Source organism: Periplaneta americana, chromosome 14 (assembly GCF_040183065.1).
Source record: "Periplaneta americana isolate PAMFEO1 chromosome 14, P.americana_PAMFEO1_priV1, whole genome shotgun sequence".
NCBI classification, from domain to species: domain Eukaryota; kingdom Metazoa; phylum Arthropoda; class Insecta; order Blattodea; family Blattidae; genus Periplaneta; species Periplaneta americana.
Window position 1 is genome coordinate 140,099,713 of NC_091130.1, and position 20,841 is coordinate 140,120,553.

The window sequence follows — 20,841 nt, forward strand, 5'->3', positions numbered from 1 at the left end:
TTTACACAGTTTTGGCAGTGGATTTAAAGTTTCACCCCAGATCACATGTAACAGATTGATCAGCCTTATGGGCTTTGAAGGCAACAACTTTTATCAATTTCACTATGCTGCCATCTAGCGACTGCAGAAGAAGTCACGTTTTAACTCTCATTTGAATTACATGGAGCAACTGTACTTCCATCTAGCAGTTATTACCAATCGAAAGTGGCGATCCTGATGGTTGTTTTCTTCCACATGTTACAGTTTTTAACATGGGTACGGCCAATCTGTTACACAGAACGAACCATAAGTAACGTCATTAATTTCAGGGGATTATTCTTTGAGATATTTTAAACAAAAAAGTGTAATACAATTTTGCTCGTTTTTGCTTCCTTTTCGAGACAAAAATTATTTTATATGAAACATTTCATAGCGTGTTTTGGGAAAACCATTGATTTAATTCCCAATATGCTCAACCAATTTAAGAGATCAGTGCATTATGATAATAGATGCTTGAAAGTATTTTTGTTTTGTCACTTAAATGTGCAGAAATTTGATCTGAACAAATGTAACTTTGAAAAATTCCTTTGCAGAACGAAATGTTAGATTTGTTCGAATCAAATTTCTGCACATTTAAACAACAAAACTAAAATTCTTTCAATCGTTAATTATCATAATACACTGCTCTCTTAAACTGACTGAGCATTCGGGAATTAAAACAATGGCTTTCCCAAAACTCGCTATGAAAAGTTCCATACCGTATAAAATAATTTTTATCTCGAAAAGGAAGCAACAACGAGTAAAACTGTGTTAAACTTTTTTGTTTGAAATACCTCAAAGAATAACCCCCTGAAATTAATAACATTACTTACGGTTCACTCTATACTGTGACGTACAGTATCAAAAAAAATTGAAAGTATTAAACAAATAACAAAGAAATTAGAAACTTCACCATCCTCTTCCCCTGAATCCACAAATATAACCTGGTCATCTGAAGAAAAATGTTATGGAGTATCCTAATAAAACAAAGAGTCCTTAAACATTTAAACAGAGAAATCCAAAGTAATTAAAGTTGGAACTATAAATATTACATATTACATACATATAAACATTAAAATTATTCAGTTACACCTACAGTACTCGTGGAGAAACCATCACCTATACTGAAGTCTTCACCAAAGCAGCTCAACTGCCACAGATGTGTAGCAACATATTACTGTACCTTGTCGTGATACCATTCCTTACAAATTTCCCCCTCACTACAGAAAAAAATGTTGTCTTCCTCTCACCTGAAACCGAAACTACACCAAGAAGCATCACGAGCATCCAGTGCAAAGTGAGCCATGTGCCAAGTTTATACACTAATCTACGAAGAGACATGACAAAACATTCTACCATCTAAAGGGAAGCCAAGAGATTGTGTGTGGTGAGAAAGGTGCAAACACAGACTACTCATCTAGAGAAAGAGAGACAGAGAAACAGGTAGAAAGAGACAGAGACTAAACACTACAACAGACGCTGGACAGAGCTATCAACTAGATCTGCACTAACTGTTCTAGCTAGGACAACATCTACCGAGCTCGTGGGACGAGAATTTATACAATCTTGGAAAGTGACCTCCGAACTTTCAATTCATTTTGGGTTCAATTTATTGAAGAAATGAAAGTCGTTCATTTTACGTTTGACAACTATATAGAAATTCTTACAGTAGGTACTCCATAGTATTATTTAAATGCACTTATCTGCCTATTCAATAAGCTATTTATTTATGTTGCACAGTAAATACCGGTACAAAAAAAAATCACCAATTTACTACGTTATTGTATGAGACGGGAAACTAACTCTCAATTTATTGCAGTAACTTCAAAATTAGCTGCTAGTTACCATTTTCCAGGCTACATTCACTAGAAACGCAATATATTTTATGCTCGACCATGCCGAAATGTAGTAATTATACACCTGGTAGTAGCCCTTTAATGCACCTCATTAAAGTACACCTATTCATTATAATTCAGTTGTTCAGCCAATGAGAAATCTCCATTGTACTGATTGTACCATTATAAAACCGTAAGTATCGATTATTCTCGGATATGCAATCGAAAGACAATTAGCGAAAAGTCACGGAGGCTGGAAATCCAAAACTGTCGCAGAAGGTTATGTTCTGTTACTATAATAATTAGCGTTAATTGTAAATAATATTCAAATAAATTCAATTTGTCATCTCGTTTTTCAATGTCTAATTTAATTTCAATATTATATCAATATTAATATTTAGTTTACTCTCTAGATTATATCAAGGTAAATGTGGACATCTGTTCCTCGGAAAAAATCAATACTTTCGCGTCTGTGCACATCTCACAATTCAGGTCAGTTCGCACATAACCATAACATGACCTAATTTTGAATAATTTCAAGTTAGAAATATGGTCGAGCATAAAAAGTCGTATGAAACTTGCCTATAATGGTAATTAAGACGCTCGTATGAAAATTATGAAACTGACTTGCGCTCGTTTCATAAACAAACATACTTGCGTCTTAATTACTACCATTATAGGCTTGTTGCAAAATGTACTATTTTTTAATTTCTATATCGTTATGATGAAAATATTTACGCAATTTATATTTAACAAAATAACCTGCCCTCAATGAGGATGACCATAGATTAAGAATAAAAGCACTACAGAATGATTGCAAAGGCAAAGATGATTAAATACATGAATTGTTAAGGAAAAAAAAAAACAAATACAAACCTAATACAACCAGTAATAGCCAAAATATAAATGGTAATGTAATATTTGATTGAATCCTTAAGAATATTCAATAATTTTTTTTTGAATTTTGAATAATCAGAGACCGAGTGCTTTTAAAATATTCTATGTGAATTTAGAAAGTGTGCCACGTGCACCAAACAAAAGACCAGAAACACTCACACTGACTAGTGGGAATGTTATATTTCTCACTTAGGTACGAGATGCAGGACTCATAAATGGATCTCTCATAAAATTTTTCTTGCAGCTTTCAACTGAAGTTGTTTTATACAAAATTACACAATGTTTACAGATGTAATACCATGAGTTGTACATCAAATAGGCGAGAGTTCAAAAATGTACTAAATGCCAACATAGTGCCTGTAGTGTTAAATGTTATACCGTATACTTTTTTTCATGCATTATTATCCAGGAAGTATTATATAACACACAATTTAAATTTTGTATTAAGCCTTATATGAAGTTTAATAACCAGATAAAGAAAAACAATAAGCAAGTCTTATGAATTTAATTTTCCATCATCTACGAGTATATGAAACTGAACTGTTTTCATTTACAGTAAAGAACGAAATCATATGAGTATTTTTTCTGTGCACCATTAGCACTGTGGCTATTAATTAACTTTATATAACAGGCACTTAGATTTTAACCGTAACAAGCCTGTAAATTAATTTTCTGAATTATAAATATTTTCTCTATTTAATTTCTTTGTCATTTATGTCATTCTACCAATCTGTGATTATGGTTTTACTGCCAGCCAGTTCTTTCAACTATAAAGCAATATGTTCGACAACTTCAAAACTTTAAGTAGCATGCTATAACGATTGTTTGTTTAAAATTAAAAATAAAATTTTATGAAATCTTGATTACAGTTATAACATCAGACAACTTTACCTTGTAATGTTTGACGAACCCTTAAATTCGTTTATATAATTATGAAATACAGGCAGTTAGCTCATTCTTATAATTGGTTTTCGGAAACAAATTTCTGTAAAACTACAATTTCTCAGAAAATTGAATGTTCCGAACACATTACATTTATGAACTCTGTCCTATTTTACGTACAATTCATGGTATTTCACCTGTAAATATGTGTAAAACAACTTCGGTTGAAAGTCGCAAGAAAAATTTATCATTTTTCTTACTCTTATTAGCTTTCATTGCTTCTTTACTTGTAACTTTTTTTATTCTGTAAACTACCATTGTTTGTTTGTTTGTGTACTTGTTTACTTTTTTCCTTACTCTGTTACCTTTCATCATCTATTTGTTCTTGTATTGTTTTGTATGCTTTGTCTAATGGCAGCCTCTAATTTCAGGAAGCTCTAGTAAATAGTAAATAAAATAAATATAACAATGTAATGCTCTATGTTTTAACACAGAGTTCACCAAATAGATTAATGAAAACAATGTTTAAATAATTAATGGGAAACAATGATGAGCAAGTTACTGTCAAAATGTAAATCTTTTCTTGCGACTTTCAACTGAAGTTGTTTTACACACAATATTTACAGGTGAAATACCATGAATTTTACGTAAAATAGGACAGAGTTCATAAATGTAGTAAAAGTCAAGAGAGTGCCTGTAGTGTAAATGTTAAACGATTTAAAATAATGAAACATGACACATTTGGTAAAGGTTGAATGGATTTTAAATTATGCTTTTAATCCACGCCAAAATCAACGACTTTCATATAAATCATTTATGATGTCATTACACCGAATATGCATAATGTATAGTCATGTCTTTCACGTGAATAGAAAACATTCAAATGACGTACTTCACAATTTCATGGTTGTTAGCTACACTATAATGAGAGAAGAGTGGAAAAATTAATTTTTACAAAACGTGCTTCTCTAATTCTACTAAAGCATAGGTCACTTTCACAGGTTAAGTATCAACACTCGTCACCACGAACCAACCAATCAACATCTCCCACCTCCTCGCCACCTGGCTCGCTCTCAGACTCGGACATAGTTTGGGTCTTCAAAATAGTGTAGAGCTTAGCATAGGGGGCCTTGATCACCTTCACCACACGTACGCACCAACACGAAAACAAGAGAAACAGCCAGCATTAAGGCAATGGAGCAGCAACTCAGCTTGCAATTCTATCGCAGCCCTAACACAATAACCTCTCAGTTTCCTTTATTCTACACGATTCATGAAGAACACTAATGTGACGGTAAAATTTGCTTTCATCATATAAGAAAATTTATATATTAAATAACTCTTTTCATCTTACTGTATCTAAAGTATCAGAAATAAAAGCCAACATTGATTTTATGTAATTATTATTTTATAGTTACTAAAATCACAAATAAACTGAATTTTTTTTAATGTTTTTAAGTTTGGTTTAGGACAGTTTTCTAAATAGAAACTTAGAAGTTGATGTAAGAGGTTATGTACCAGTACCAGTAGTTAGGAAATAAAAATAAAACCTATAACATACACATACAATTAGATTTAATTTCAATCTGTCTTAAATTAGCGATGTTGAGCATATATTTTTCCTGCTGCTCCCAGTCTTAAAATTTGAGTAGTTCAAAAGTGATAATAACACAACGAAATAAATTGAATGTGCTAGCCATCAGAAATCTTATGTAACATATATGTAATATTGCTATGAAAAATTCAGCACATTTAATGAAGATGGATGTATGATTACTTGAATTTCTGTTAACTTTTAATTTTATTGAAGCAGATATATACAGAGTGATATATACAGAATGAATTGTAAGTTATGTCATTAATTTCAAAAGGGAAATATATCGAACAAAAAAGATTAATACAATTTTGCTCGTTTTTGTACCCTTTTCTAGATAAAAATTGATTTATGTCAAATATTTCATAGCATTTTGGAAATATCACTGATTTAATCCCCAATATGCTCAGTCAATTTAAGAGAGCAGTGTATTATGATAATAAATGATTGAAAGAATTTTGTTTTGTTCTTTAAATGTGCAAAAACTTAATCCGAACAAATGTAACTTTTCTTTCTGCAAAAGAATTTTAAAATGTTACATTTCTTCGGATTAAATTTCTGCAAATTTAAAAGACAAAACTAAAATTCTTTCTATCATTTATTATCATAATACACTACTCTCTTAAATTGACTGAGCATATTGCGAATTAAATGAATGGCTTTCCCAAAACACACTATGAAATGTTTCACATAAATCAATTTTTTCTCGAAAAGGAAGCAAAAACGAGCAAAATTGTATTAAACTTGTTTTGTTTGAAATATCTCAAAGAATAATCCCCTGAAATTAACGACATTACTTACGGTTCACCCTGTATATTTTCATAAATGGAAAGTGTGTGTATAAATTTAAGCAAAAAACCAGAAGTGCCTCTTGTTATTGGCATATACCAGCCAATTTTAAGCCTTGGTTTATAAAATTAGGGGAGAGTCGGGTAGTATCGGACATCGGGTAATATCGGACAGTGAGTTTCTTTCATCTACCACACGATGATTAGTACCTAATTGATATGGTTACGTTTCTGTGATGTCGCATAGAGAAACATAACCATGTCATTCAGGTACTACCATATGGTGGTAAATGAAAGAAACGCACTGTCCGATATTACCCGATGTCCGATACTACCCGACTCTCCCCTAATTTTGCGAATTCATTTAGTGCTTAAATTTGAAGTGATTAAATATACAAAGTATTCAGTTGCTAACCCAGAATGTCCAACAAAATCTCTTAAAATTTCCTGACATTTCCCTGTTTTCCAGACACAAAGTATTCCCCCCCCCCCCCAAACCAATAACAGCAATGTTACAATTTATGAAACGCAGCTGGAAATAAATACCTATCCAACATGTAATTTTAATGCGATTTTCTCAAATTGAATATTAAAGATATCCTGATAAGACGAGAAATTAACTACAATAAAATCAAGCTCATAGAGAAGGAAGTCAAGTTATGAAACAAGAATATACCAATATAGCCTAATGGTCAAAATCGAAATTGGTGAATACGTGCTTCGCCATATTTATTAGTACTAACAAAACCAATGTCCTCATTGGATGGTTGCCTGTTTAAACTATCATATTCTGTAGTCTTTGAGTTAAAACACAGCAAAATTATCAAAATAATTTAAAATTAATTTTATGAAAACAAAATGTCTCTTAACATTTCAATTAGATAGTAGGCCTACTTTGAAAGAATATGATCAATGAAGTTAGATTTCGATCTTCTTCACTCCAAAAGAGCGGAAAGTACTGGTAAAATGCTGATTTGATTGATGTTTGCACTCTAGTGAAAAGGCCAACATCCACCCGAATTTAAGGTTCTAATATTAATAATGATTCAGTTTATGTCTTCGTACCGCATATCACAATTTCTCTGTTGCATTCACATTTTAAAAACATCTTCCTACTTTAGAATTTATTTTTATATATGTGTTGTGTCCATGACACAAGCAGTGAACTAAAACAGCAAAACGATTACCATGATGCATCATGAGTTTGGTGTAACTTATCTACATACAAATTCTTATATGATGAAAACAATTTTAGTCATTTTTCAGAAACTTAAATAGTTTCTTGGTACTAATTATTAGCATATAATAGAAAAAAGGTCTGTAGCAGCACAACTAAGGAAGTAGCCAGCAACCAAATAATTAACAAGATCATACTCTCTTTCATAGTCATTCTAAAATTAATTTTATATTAGAACGTTTCATATATTTTAAAAATAACAACATGGCAACACCGAAATTTAATGCCCTACTTACAGAACTGTTGCAAGATTATTGCCGAAATATCAATTTACTGAACTCCTGGGTAAAAGTCATTCAATACGAACTTTCTATACAGTGTATTTCACGGTCCATTTATCTCAAAATATGTAGGGGACAAGGAGAGAACAGAATATTCTAATATCTCTATGTTTAAGTAATATGACTATTGACGTTTGAGGGATCAGTGATTCTCATGAAGATTTTTGTTTCGAAGAGAAATACAGTCAGTCATTAAGTTACAAATCAAAGTAGCAACCTATATTTTTGAATGATTCACCTGAAGCTATAACCGCTAGACGGCAATGTGTCAATGCAAAAGATGAGCACACAAACAAAACAAAGAAATAGCAGTTGCAAGATGGTGTCACATATTCGGGCAGTGCTCCGTTGTGCGATTTTTCTGGGCAGAAGATCTGACAGCAAAGGATATTCATGAAGAAATACTGGCCTTGTATGGTAATAATCCTCTGTCACGTAAAGCTGTCTAAAATTGGGTGCAGAAGTTCTCTGAAGGGTAGACAAGTATCAAACACAGTCAGTCGGCCAGTGTGAAGAATATCAAGAAGGCAAATGTGCAACAGGTTGGCAACTTGATCCTAGCAGACAGAATGAAGGGGACGAAATGCTAGCCCAGACAGTCACAGGTGATGAGTCTTGGATGAATTATTACTAGCCTGAGACAAAGTGTGCATAAATGCTCGGATTAAGTCGTCTCACGCAGAAGTGCAGCTATCTTGTAACTGCTGCTTCTTTGTTTCACTTATGCACAGAACGATAATTTTGCTATCTAGCGATGACTGCTTCAGAGACTTCAATCAAAACTGTAGATCATTACAGTACTTCAATTTGTAACTAACTTTCTGACTCTCCCTTGCAGTAACACAACATATCAGTCTTAGCATTACTTAGAGCTTTGACTGATTACACTTTTGGACATGTAGTTCCTCAAAACAAATCCTCATTTTCTTTGAAAACAGTCCCATTAATAACACATTGTTTGTGTCTACAGTCGTCCCTCTCTTCAAAACAGAGTTATGTTTTGTTATTTTTCTAATGCAGATCCGTCTACTGCAGCCTGAAGGCTTTTTGTGCTTACCTGAATTATTTAGTATCGGTTATCAACCCTGTATTCTTCAGTAAGGAATGCAGTCCACAAAAACTCTTCAAAAGGATTGATCAATACATGTCCCAGTAACGAAAATAAGATCAGAGAGATTAGAAACTTTATATTTAAAAAAGGTACCAGTACCATAATAGATAGGTTACAATGAATATTTTGACACATTGTTTTGAACAATTACACGTATTTTATTTATACGAAATGTAATCGAAATTAAATCTGAAATACAGTGCATTGCAACCACTGTCATACTAGAGGTTGTGTTCTACTTATTAAATCACTAGTACCTATCAGAAACTAATTATCATAAGAATTTTTTTAATAATATCGTTTTTATAGACAATTCTGACAATATTCCATCCTCATCTCATTGTCAGTTTAAATTATAAAGTGCAGCCAAAAAATTACTGTAAGTACTGGTGGTGAAGTGAATTTGTTCATAATTAGGGCCTACAATAACATGTTAATGACTTCACTATTCCTGGATTAACAAAGCAATTTTGTTCTCAGAACGAACATACAGAACATTCCTTTAAAAAAAAAAGTACGAGAAGAGACTATGGGTCCTTCAGTTATTTATAACTTAAATCCGTAATTTATATTATACTTCAAAATATAGTATAAATTATTGTTCTCGTCCAAAATACTGGACACTGGAATCAGGTTTTCAGAATTATTTTATTTCTTTTAAATTACTGTACTGGATCTGGCTGACAAGTCAACATACAGAGGACCTCTAATGCCAAGGCTAACATGGTAACAGCCTTCTAAAAATAGTCATGCAATCTATAAAATTTACAGTCGATATATAGGATATATAAAAAATCAGGAATGGATTTCTCATATACACAGAAGAAAAAAAGTGTATTACAACATGGGTTCAGAAATGCATAAATACAAAGTTACGAGACTTGAAGTACTCTGTTCACATATCAGATTAAAAGTTCAAAGTGACCTCCTCCTGTCTAAATTCAGGTCTCCGCTCGTCTTCACACTGAGTGGCAAAAACGATAAAAAAAAAAAAAAGCTTAGGGTAGTGTGTACTGGCTCAAAGTCTGCCACAATGCATGTACAAAGAGTTAGTTCATCACGCACAGCAATCGAATACACCAAAGGCTAAGTGTCCTCAAAGTTAAAGTTCAGGGGGTTTAAATCAAGAGAGCGTGGTGGCCAAGCAATTGGTCCATCTCTACCAATCCAGTGCTATCTCCACATTAGGTATCGTTCCTGATACAAGTAACGCACCCTCAAAGCGTTAGCAATTTAGAATCCACCAAACCATACATGTAATGCATAAACGCAAGTTCTTTGTTTGTGTACATCACATGACACTAAAAACCAAGACTTCATACAAACCTAACAGCTATGGCTACGTAACTTGAGACTACGGGAAATCATATGCAGGTGCTAAAAGGTATTTTGGTCAACAACAATTTAATTTGTAACATGATTACTCACGTAACAATTGCAACCAGAGTCTCGTATTTTAATCCAGCAATTAAAGATTATCGGCATTCATTAATATTAATAAAAATTCGAATAACTCTGTAATTATGCATTTATGACATGTTGCAATACACTTTTTTTCTTCTCTCTGCATGAGGAATCCATTCCTGAAATTTTACCGTCGAGTTTTGATATACCCTGTATAGTACTCAGTTTCACTCTTTTCTTCCTATGTTGTTATAACTTCAATGAAGATACTGGACCGATTGTGTGTGTTCACTAGACTTTGGATCTCAAATTTGGTTTAAAAGTACCAAATAAATTGTGAAATACACTGTATACATCTCACTAATAACTTTTGACATTTAAAACTGGACTACTTATTTGATCTTTGACAGAAAACAGGTATTTATCAGCATATAAAAATATCGCATACTGTAAAAAACTGAAATATCTCGTTCAACATTCGTCATTTCACGAATTATTCTAACCAAGAGTTAAGCAATATAATAATTTTAAAGTAATATTTTTTTTTCTTATTCAAATTTGTACATATTGACAAATAATGCAAATCATTCAAGATGCATAAATCCAAGCAATGATAATAGTTAACCAGAACTTAAACAAGCAGAGCCAAAAATATTTAAGCATATTTAAATTATAACATTCTAATTTTAATATTATAACATTATATCGTAAACATGCACCAGCTATAGTAATGCAAACTGAACTACTTTAAACTATAGGCTCTATATAAAAATGCCAGAATTATACAGACAAGTCAGGGCAAGTTTCATTATTAAAAGGTCCATAAAACTGTTGAACTAATATCTGTAAAATATGTTGACATGTTAACCTATGCTTTGAGTATATGGTGATTTCCTTAGCAACATCATCAGTAGGCTTACACACTATTTTTGATCGTGAATGTGACATTATTTTTAATATAACCAGATTTTTTTTTTAACTCTCAGAATTTTAATATCTATAATGTTCGAATTTCGAAGGAAATTTTAAGAAAACTTTGCGAAAGTCATATGTATTTTCATAATATAAGATCAAAAAAGTTTGTCTAATCTGTGAAAACCTCTATCCAAGTAAGAAACTGCGGCAAAAGAAATTGCATTACATATTCTATCTTAATTTTGTGTCATGATTCAATCAAATGATTTTACTTATACTTTTATCTTCCCACTATAAAGCTGAAAAAAGATTAATTATGTTCTTTCATTTACTGCGAAAACTAAGCTTTCAACCAGAGATGATTTATATGAATGTTTATTAAATTAACTTACACAATTCGTGTGGTCACAATATTAAAAAATTAACGACTGGTATTCCAAACAACTTATGCAAAAATATGTCACTGTAGAAAATTTTAAACAAATACCGATAGGCATATTTATGTTTGCAGATTTATGTATTGCATTACTGTTCGACTAAGATAATGAACATAATTAAAATCAAACATTTATTTGAAAATTTGTCTTAAAAATGTGTGTTGGTTCAGGACAAACGAAAAGCAACGTGTTGTATGAAGTGGGTTATTATTTCTCTTAACGTGTTTCACAAATGTATTATTTGCAGAAATACTGTGTGATAAATTTACAGGTTAAACTTCAGAGTTTCAATATTTCTTGCTAAATCTGCCTAAACTATTTAATGCAATCAGTCCAAGCATACATTTTCACAACTTTATAAACATAAAAACTGGAAAGATTTTCAAATTTACTAAATTGTTCGTAATAAAAACAATACTTCACGGATATAAAGAGGTTTTCCACAATTTTAAAACATTTAATTATTTTAACCTTCCAGGAGTAAAATAAAAAATTTTCGGTAACATTTTTAATGATACTAAAATTTTAAAATAAATACTGCAGACATCATCCATAATGTCAAACATCACATTGCCCTAATTTGTCAATAAAATTATTTAAAATATTTGTACTGAGATCGAAGTTGCTTACCTCCCACGATTCACGTGTCAGCTCTGTGATTTCTCCTTCACCTGATGCCCGACGTTCATCCTTCCCACCTGGCCCAGAATCGCCGGATTCGTCTTCCCACAGTTCTGTATCAGACTCGACAAGCTCATATCCTCTGGACTTGGGGTCCATATCTTCCAACTCTCCATACAGATGGGGAACCCAGAGGAGAAGGAAGTTATACAAATCATCCACCCTGAAAATCACAGACTGTTATCGCATTTATGCTCCCATGAATTTGAATTACACAATTCACAATTTATCTCTAAGTACTAATCAATTTGTTTTAATTCTGTTTAGAAAATACATAGTTATCCACCAATTTCTTAGTACATCCAGAATGTAATTTCAACGAGTGAGCACCTAAACCAAGTGAACTCACAAAATATATTAACATTAACTACTTATTCTACAGTTCAAGCTGACAATTTTCTTGACCCTTAAGATTCGTCAATCTATAGAAGTGAAGAATAAAAATAACCGAACATGTCACAATAAAAAAAATTAAAAAAATGCACACGTGTTGTTTCACAATTTAATTTACAAACAAAGTATATAGTGACGCAGAAAATACAAATGGGTAGTTTAAATATCCCGAAATATTGCTTGGCCGATCAGGAGCCTGAACCCGATGTAATTTCTGGCATTCTCCTCTATGAAAACCTGACTCTCTTCCTGAAATGGAGATATATTCACTGCATTGTCGTATATCCATCTTAAAGACATACATAAAGTGTAGAAAGTTGTGTGATAGAAGAAGATAAGGATTTAGACCACTGGTGGGCAAAATGAACGCAACCCACAAGACAGGATTTAAATGGCAACTACATACTGTGGGAGGGGTTGCACTCTACAGTGCAGTGACGGATTTACAGACAGTTGCGCCACTACACTCCTACCTACCATATGTAATTAGAATAGTCCATTCACGTCATATTTAATTAATCATTTTTCAAAGCAATTTCTTGGAAATTGGGATTTATATCTGTGCATGCTATTTTCAATTGCGCAAGGAGATGAGCATCGCTTAAGAGGGATCTGTGGCTGGACTTTATAAATTTCATTTTAGAAAACAGCTGTTCGCACTGGTAGGTTGATGAATACATACCGTAATTTCCCATAACTATGGTCCTGCAACACAACTATGGTCCACGATACAACCATTCAAAGATCATTGTAGAAGTAACTTAAGACTGTTCGTAGATAGCTGCAATGACTTGAATTCAAACTACAGTACAGCAAGAATATAGATAAACAAAGTACTACGTTATGCAGTACAAAATTTGAATAGTTGTATCGTGGACAATAGTTATGTTCCAGGACCATAGTTATGGGAAATGACGGTACTCATTATTTTTGAAGCAAACTGTCTAAGCAATGGATATGTAGTATTGGACATCTTTTAAAAAATTTCAGCCCCCCAGTAGACCTTCACATTCTGCTTTCACGAAGCTATCATTCTGCAAATCCAGTACCTCTAACTGCAATTCTGGGATAACATTTTCAATTTAAACATGAAAAGGAGTGGCAAAAATATTGAAATCTTTCTCCATCCTTTGAAAATCACTGAATCTGTGTTCTCTGAACTCTTATAACAGGTGGTCTATTTTAAGAATGTACATTTAAGTTCGCGTCCTGAATATTTGTAACTGATCCTAAACATGAAAATTAAAGAACCGCCTTTCTTGTAAGTGTGATATCCTCTCGATTCATATAATTCTGCAAAAGACATTGTATCACTAATGAAGCACCGAAGTACAGCAATCCAGTATAATCCGCCACGTACACGCGCAGTATTTTCATGGAGTGGGGGAAGGGGAAGGTGGGGGGTAAGTTTGATGCTTCGCTGAGGTCTGATATCACTGCGGCAATGACACAAGAATGCCCGCCATTGATTTAGACATAAATTTTCTGAAGCAAATGATGTCGTTTTCTTTTCCAGTCAATCACAGAACCTGTTTTATTAAACCTATCCACTAACTTTGATATTGCTTTTCACGGAGTAGTCCGTCAATTTTCTATGTGAAATTTTGTCGAAATCTTAGTCTCCCGTATTTCCTCCAACAAAAGTTGGCAACCCTGAAAGATGAGTATAAGACAATGCAGTGAATATTTCATCATTGCACAACACTACTGTACTCTCTAATGTAATCTCAATCACGACTGTACAACAAAACTACAGTACTCTAATCCGATAAAATTCACTTATGACTGAAAACAGGAAGATTGCCACGCTTTCATAGTAGGGAATGCCAGTGAGCACATGTGGCTCAAGTTGCCTACCTGCCAAGGAATGTTTTAGGACTGCCCACACTGTACATATGAAAGATTATGTTCAATAACAGTAATATCTTTATATACAATTTCATATGCATTTTTTATTGTGCATGTAAGAGTATATTTTGATTGGTGGGGGGGGGGGGGATAAAATGCATGTTCTTCCTTTCTTCCAACAAAATATTTACATAATTTTACTGAACTACGCTCTTTTAAGGCATAAATCGACAACTCCTTGTGATGAAGAAACTGAACATTTCCAGTGTATGAAACAATATTCGGATAAAGACACAGAAAGCTTCATTGAAGGAAACCTCACAATAACTCATTTTATTACGTAATACAACTCCAGATTTGATGTAAAATCATTGGCATGATACATGCCCAATTATAATTATATTAACTGTGTTATTCATAGTGTACGTTCAACAAATTTTTTACAAGTAAATGCGCATTTCAATATTTGTTTTTGCATATTAATCCGTATGTAAACAATAAAATTAATTTTAAAAACTTGAAAGCGAATTTAATGGTTTGGCAATGAAGTTTATTAATTTAACTGAGGAGGTACTATAAAAGGTTCTTTCAATATACAAAGAGAGTAAAAAGTATGGTATGGAATACCGGTATCGTTTGTGGCTTCCATATTTTTAATTTTATGATGGCACTCCTTACACGAAAGTTAATAGGGAAGAAAAACCGTAATTTTGAACACGATTTCAAAAATAACATTTTTCATTGTATAAAGAATAAGCCGAGGACTATTTCTTAAGGGTATCATGTACAATTTTTTTCATTTTTTTATTCTTCAGTTCTTCAAATGTGTAAGATATAAAAACTTTATTTTAATTTATAAAAAAATGACTTGGAAAATGGATACTTATGCACCAATCAAGTCTAACTACAATATTAACACAAGGCAGAGAATTTAAAAAGGAAGAAAGACCATCAAAGCAATTTATTTAACAATGTTCTAAGTATTACGTGCTGAAATCAGCTCAGGTGTTCAAAATGGCCCTCAATCACTGCCAAACAATGCATAAGTCTGTCTTGGAAATTGTTTAATGTTTTCAGCAACACTGTTCGGGTGACCTGTTGTATCTCATTCACAATTCGTTTCAACTCTGGTTATGGTAGACCCTCTACTCCCACAAGAAAAAATCTAATTGGCTTGAGATCAGGGGATCTTGAGGGCCATTGAAGAACTACTTCTATTCAATTGTTTGTGATTAGCTTTTGTCTATGATTATTTAACTCCATATTCTCCATAGTAATAAACTAATATACTGAAGCATTTCTATTTGTTTTCTACACATAAATGGGGAGAGGCAATTTTTGCAAAATGATTGTTTTTATATGGTAAAAAATACGATTTTGTACGTTTTAAGACACGAACGATAAAAAAAAATGGAAAAATAAGTACATGGTAGCATTACAGCTTCCTTGACACATTCTTTATAAATGAAAAACATAGTTCTTAAAAACATGTTCAAAATATTTTCTTTTCACCCCCTTTAATTTGTGTACAGAGTTTCTTCATAAAATTAAAAATAAATCAACTACAAGCAGTGTTCTATGCTTTTACTCACCTTGTGTACGAGAGTGAGAGAGAATCAAAGACAGAGACAAACAAAGACACACACACACAGGAAGAGAAATAAAAAGACAGAGAAAGAGAGAAAGAAAGGACAGACGCAGTTTATGAAAAGAAATGGAGTTGGAATTTTTAACAATATGTACAGTAATAAATTATTACAAGCATATTTTATTAAGACATGATTTTGTAACTCACCTGTTCCTCGGGACACTGAACCAATACTCTGGTCTCATTTTCTTCTTTCCATAAGACATAATGGGTGTTGACTTTGGAATCTTCTTGTCTATTGGCTTGCCCATACGAAGTCTTAAGTAGAGAGGAGGGTCTTCACACGACCTAGCAGGTCTCGGAATCAATTCTGTTAACATAATGAAACAACATGTCACAAAACACTCGGAATTAATGATCAATGATTGCTTGCTTTATTTTCACATAGAATTACAAACTATGGTTGAAACAATTCTAAGGACTTGAAGACTGTTTAGTAAAATTAATTATTAAATTAAGATACTTGAAGAAAAAAAACACAATACTTGTGTGTAAAATTAATTTCAGCATCGGTGTTGTAAGATGAATGAGTGTTTTCCATGAACATATTTCACAAGGAACTTCAATGTTAACTCTTCTGATTAGATACTACATACATAGACACTTCGCAAGTCCTCAAAACAATTACCTATCAATCTAGCGATAATATGCCTCAAAAAACAATTTAGCATTTAAAAACATTTTAGAAGTAACTTTCAGAAGTGTAGTGAAGTGTGGATTCATTTTACATGAATATAGTGCGATTTAATATATTATTTATAATTTATTTGCAACAGTCTCTCAAAATCAAAATATACTTCAAAAGAATCTTATTTTATTTAATTAATTTAGTTTAATTAATTAATTTAACAAAAGAAATAGTAAATTCTGTTATGCAGTATCATTTCATTATAGGACCACTGACAAAATCTTTACAGTTAATGACAGTTCCACAAAGTTTCTCCTAGAATTCGAAATTATATAAACATTTATGTACAGTGCTGAATATACAAAAACAAACTACGTACTGATTTCATTCTAGCTTTTATGTAACACATGAATATGTTATTCTAGTTTAAGAACTAGATACTGTGCTATATACAGACGTACTCTACTGAGAAACATTTAATTTAATGGGCAATTGCAACAACGTATTCTTACAAGTAAATTCAAATGCATTATATAATAGCAGTATGGTAAGAAGGTTAATGTGTGGATGTATGTGTGATAACTTGGGGGGAAAGTTATGAAAAGGACTACCACAGAAATTTAAATAATTAAAAGAGTGTAAGTTTGAAGAAATAAATGTTGCTACTTTTGCAGAAAGCAAAGTCGATATGTAATTCACTATTTTATAATTCTATAATAATCTTTTTAATATATAGTAAAACACAGTTTCAGCATCTCCCATCTTAATTTAATGAGTAAACCACTTAAAATTTACATTAATAGTTTCTGGCGTGTCGAATTACGAATAACTCCGTACATATCACTGATATGAAGCTGTCTGAGATCGGCTCAGTCAACAGCCAAATCACCACGTTGTGGTGTCTCTACAATCTATTCGCCTAGAACATGCAATTACAGTGTTACCGGTAAGTTACTGCAATAATCGGTTGATCAACTTTATAAGTACTACACTTCGTAACTATTTTTAAACGTGTTCGTTATGGAATATTGTGGCATTTACTGATCTCTGTATATCTGATGAGGTACAAGTCCTTTAACTGTGAAATATTTACTTACAAAGGAATTATTATTATATGTTTAAATAATTTAGTAGAGGTTGTTGAAATATCCAGCTCAAAAAAATATAAAATGGTCCAAAATAAGAAACTACAAGTACAGTTTATTCTTAAAGTAAAAGATATTTTGTAAAGCTAAGAAAGATTATAATTTTCTGCAACTTTAAAGCAAATCTCACTTAATGGAGTTTTATGAACTGATTTAGTTTCTCAGTTTTAATAAAGTCTTAATCCTATCGCATTTAATTTCAATTACTGCATTTAAACCAGAGTTTTTTTAGTGCGTTGGAGACTACCATACCATTTTTAGGAGAACTGTAACTTTAAAATTGTGTAATGTTTGTACATAATATATAGAAATCTGTTCTTAAGTACGAACTAAATTACTTTTGGTTGTTAGAATGTTTATAATTCTTGTTCTAGATCTATTTCTCTGAAGAACTTAACATTCAATTGATCTAATTTATTAATTGTACATTAAAATTGTCTAGTATGCTTTGTCTTTCAGGCAGTCTCTGCTTAGAGAAAGTATGTTAAAATTAAGTTAAAAATTTCAGAATAATTCGAGAAAGCTTTCCAAAACAGTGAAGAAGATTCTAATATAAATATTTCAGATTACTACTTTCTTGCTGAGAAATTATATGTTCACAACTTCGGAATGTAGGCATAAAGAAAAATGTACATTTGATAAATGTTTTAGGTAGACTTATCAGTATCCATAAACAAAACTTCATTATTATTCTTTGTTGGGATCTGAACTATGAGATTTGAAATACCTACGTTCAGATTATACTAGCTTCTCGCAATTCGAAGTACCTAAGGACTGAATGTATATCCTCCTGAGTCCTGAGAATATAGTACAATATACCATACTTCATACATGATTATGATATAAGATGTATGTGCAAAAACCCAGAATATAGTATAATATACCTGCATTTGTGTCCTACCTATAACCTGCAGAATTTTTTCACCATTTTTCCTCGTGTCAATGACTTTTTTTGAAGTGTAAAATTACAGTGAAACCTCTCATTTACGGACATCGAAGGGACGTAACAATCTGTCCGCATCTTGGAGGTGTGCTTTATTGGGAGAGAGGCTCCCCAATCTAACAGTAAATTTATAATATGCATTATGTATCCCTTCCCGCTTTAAATGAAATGTATTACTGTAGTTCAAAATACAGTCTACTGTACTACAGTAAATTCTTTGCAACTTTGAACTACAGTAGATAAGACCGAAAAAGGAAAATACAGTACTGTGCCTTGGAATTTTATTCTAGGTCTACAGTTATGCAGTACTGTAATTTATGGTTTTCAACTTAACCTTTACGTTCAGGTGCAATGTCTCTCGAAATAGAAAAAATGATTGAAGTGAAGAGAATAATCCCACTAACCCTATCATGTGTCGAATACAATTTCACGATCGCGGAAACGTTACACCCATCAGACAGGTTAAATTTTATGATATTGTTTATCCACCCGCTTCCACCTAACAAGGGGTAGCCGGCTGGGCTAGTGGTAGCCTACGAGATGCTTATTGTCTTTTTTCATGTTAAGGAATTTCTGTAAAGTTCCCAAAACTAAATTTTCCATTTTTGTAACACATTAGGTCTTACAATCTAAGTTCTGTCCGCAGTCAGGAGGTAAAGCAAGCTTTAGGACTGTGAAACAGCTGTCCGTGTCCATGTCTGAGAGTGTCCGTAAATGAAAGTTAAATTTATCATTATTTCTATATTATTTCAGTTGGGACATAAAAATCTGTCCGTATATGAGGAGTGTCCGTATCTTGGGGGTGTCCATAGGAGGAGGTTTCACTGTATATAGAATTTTAAAAATAACACAACAAATGTCTCAAGACTAAGGAGAATATATAGTGAAGTTGTTTGTAGGACACAAAGTTTTTTTTTTAACTTTACTTTGATTCTCTATTCCTCGACAAGCTATACATTTCATTTTTAATTTCAAGTTTAAAATATATTTCTGTGAAGTTAAATCTTGCGCCAAAAGAAATTTTTTAGAGAGATAAGAGAGACCAGCGGACAATAAAGATATGTAATAAATGTTCAATTTTGTATAGAGTTTTATGTTCGGAAGACAGGATGAATAAAAGAGAGGCATTATAATATTAGAAAGCGTTCAAATACAGTGTTCAAATATAGAGTAATACAGGAAAATATATACAATATCAGTACTGTCTAAATATAATGTAATGCTGTTACCTAAGTACAGTATTTAAAAATATGTGAACTTATAAAAAACAAAAACATGCAGTAAAATTTTATGGGAATGTAATATCGTACACTATTACTTTGGAACACAATACCACAACCCATCCACACGCCACATGCACAACAATGGCAAGTAAACAGAGTTCACATAATGACAAACAAAACATGGCACACAAGAACAATGGACAATCATACGCAAAAACAGGCCTGGAGGGAAGATGCAGTTCAATTTCAAACCAATTCAAGTCTCATTTTGTCTTATCATGAAGATAAATATTGTAAGTTATATTACTGTTACATCGACACACATTCATGTTGAAAAGTGCATTCAACGTCCGAGTCATGACGAAGTGTCAAGTCTTCTATCTACATACCGTACTGACATTTTCCAATTAGCTAACAATATATTATTATGAAACAATCCAGCGATTGTAATTATTCTTGTTGGTTTGCTTAAACTGCATCAAATTAAAAAAAAAATTGACTCACGTTTAATAAATAAAACCTTTCGCAGAAAGAATTATCAAATAAAATTCGACGAAATATTACAGATATGGATAAGCCAAATATGTCTATTATTTCACGTGTAAAACCTTAAAAATTAATTAAATGTTGTCAGATAATATAGGTACCTATATAGTGTAAACCTTTGCAAATATTTTAACATACAAGTCCTTACCCCTGTTTTCTTAGCGTGATGAATCATGTTAGTCTTTCTCAATGGATACCGGTAACACTAGAGTTTGTACAGAGGATTTTTTGAAATAGGTTTTTGCAAGACACTAAAACTTCTTTAAAGGAGCAGCAAATTAAGAGGATATTTCATTCACTGCAGTGGCTAACCTGCACGCACGGATTTGTATTAACATGTTAATTGTTTATACACTACTCAAGACATTCTCTGAACTCTTCAACCAA

General features: G+C 32.3%; 1 protein-coding gene across 11 annotated transcripts in view; it reads right to left on the reverse strand.

Moving 5' to 3' along the window:
• mtd (TLD domain-containing protein mustard) overlaps positions 1-20,841 on the reverse strand; it is a 1,649,382-nt gene that overhangs the window by 291,478 nt on the left and 1,337,063 nt on the right. For 8 of the 11 annotated variants that reach the window (XM_069846158.1, XM_069846157.1, XM_069846159.1 and 5 more), the window contains 3 exons: positions 16,117-16,279; positions 12,030-12,243; positions 4,684-4,770 (listed from right to left, as the gene is read on the reverse strand). In XM_069846158.1, the coding sequence (XP_069702259.1) occupies positions 4,684-4,770; positions 12,030-12,243; positions 16,117-16,279 (464 nt within the window). The remainder of the gene's footprint in view (positions 1-4,683; positions 4,771-12,029; positions 12,244-16,116; positions 16,280-20,841) is intronic. The other 3 variants (XM_069846153.1, XM_069846154.1, XM_069846160.1) reach the window with 1 other exon arrangement.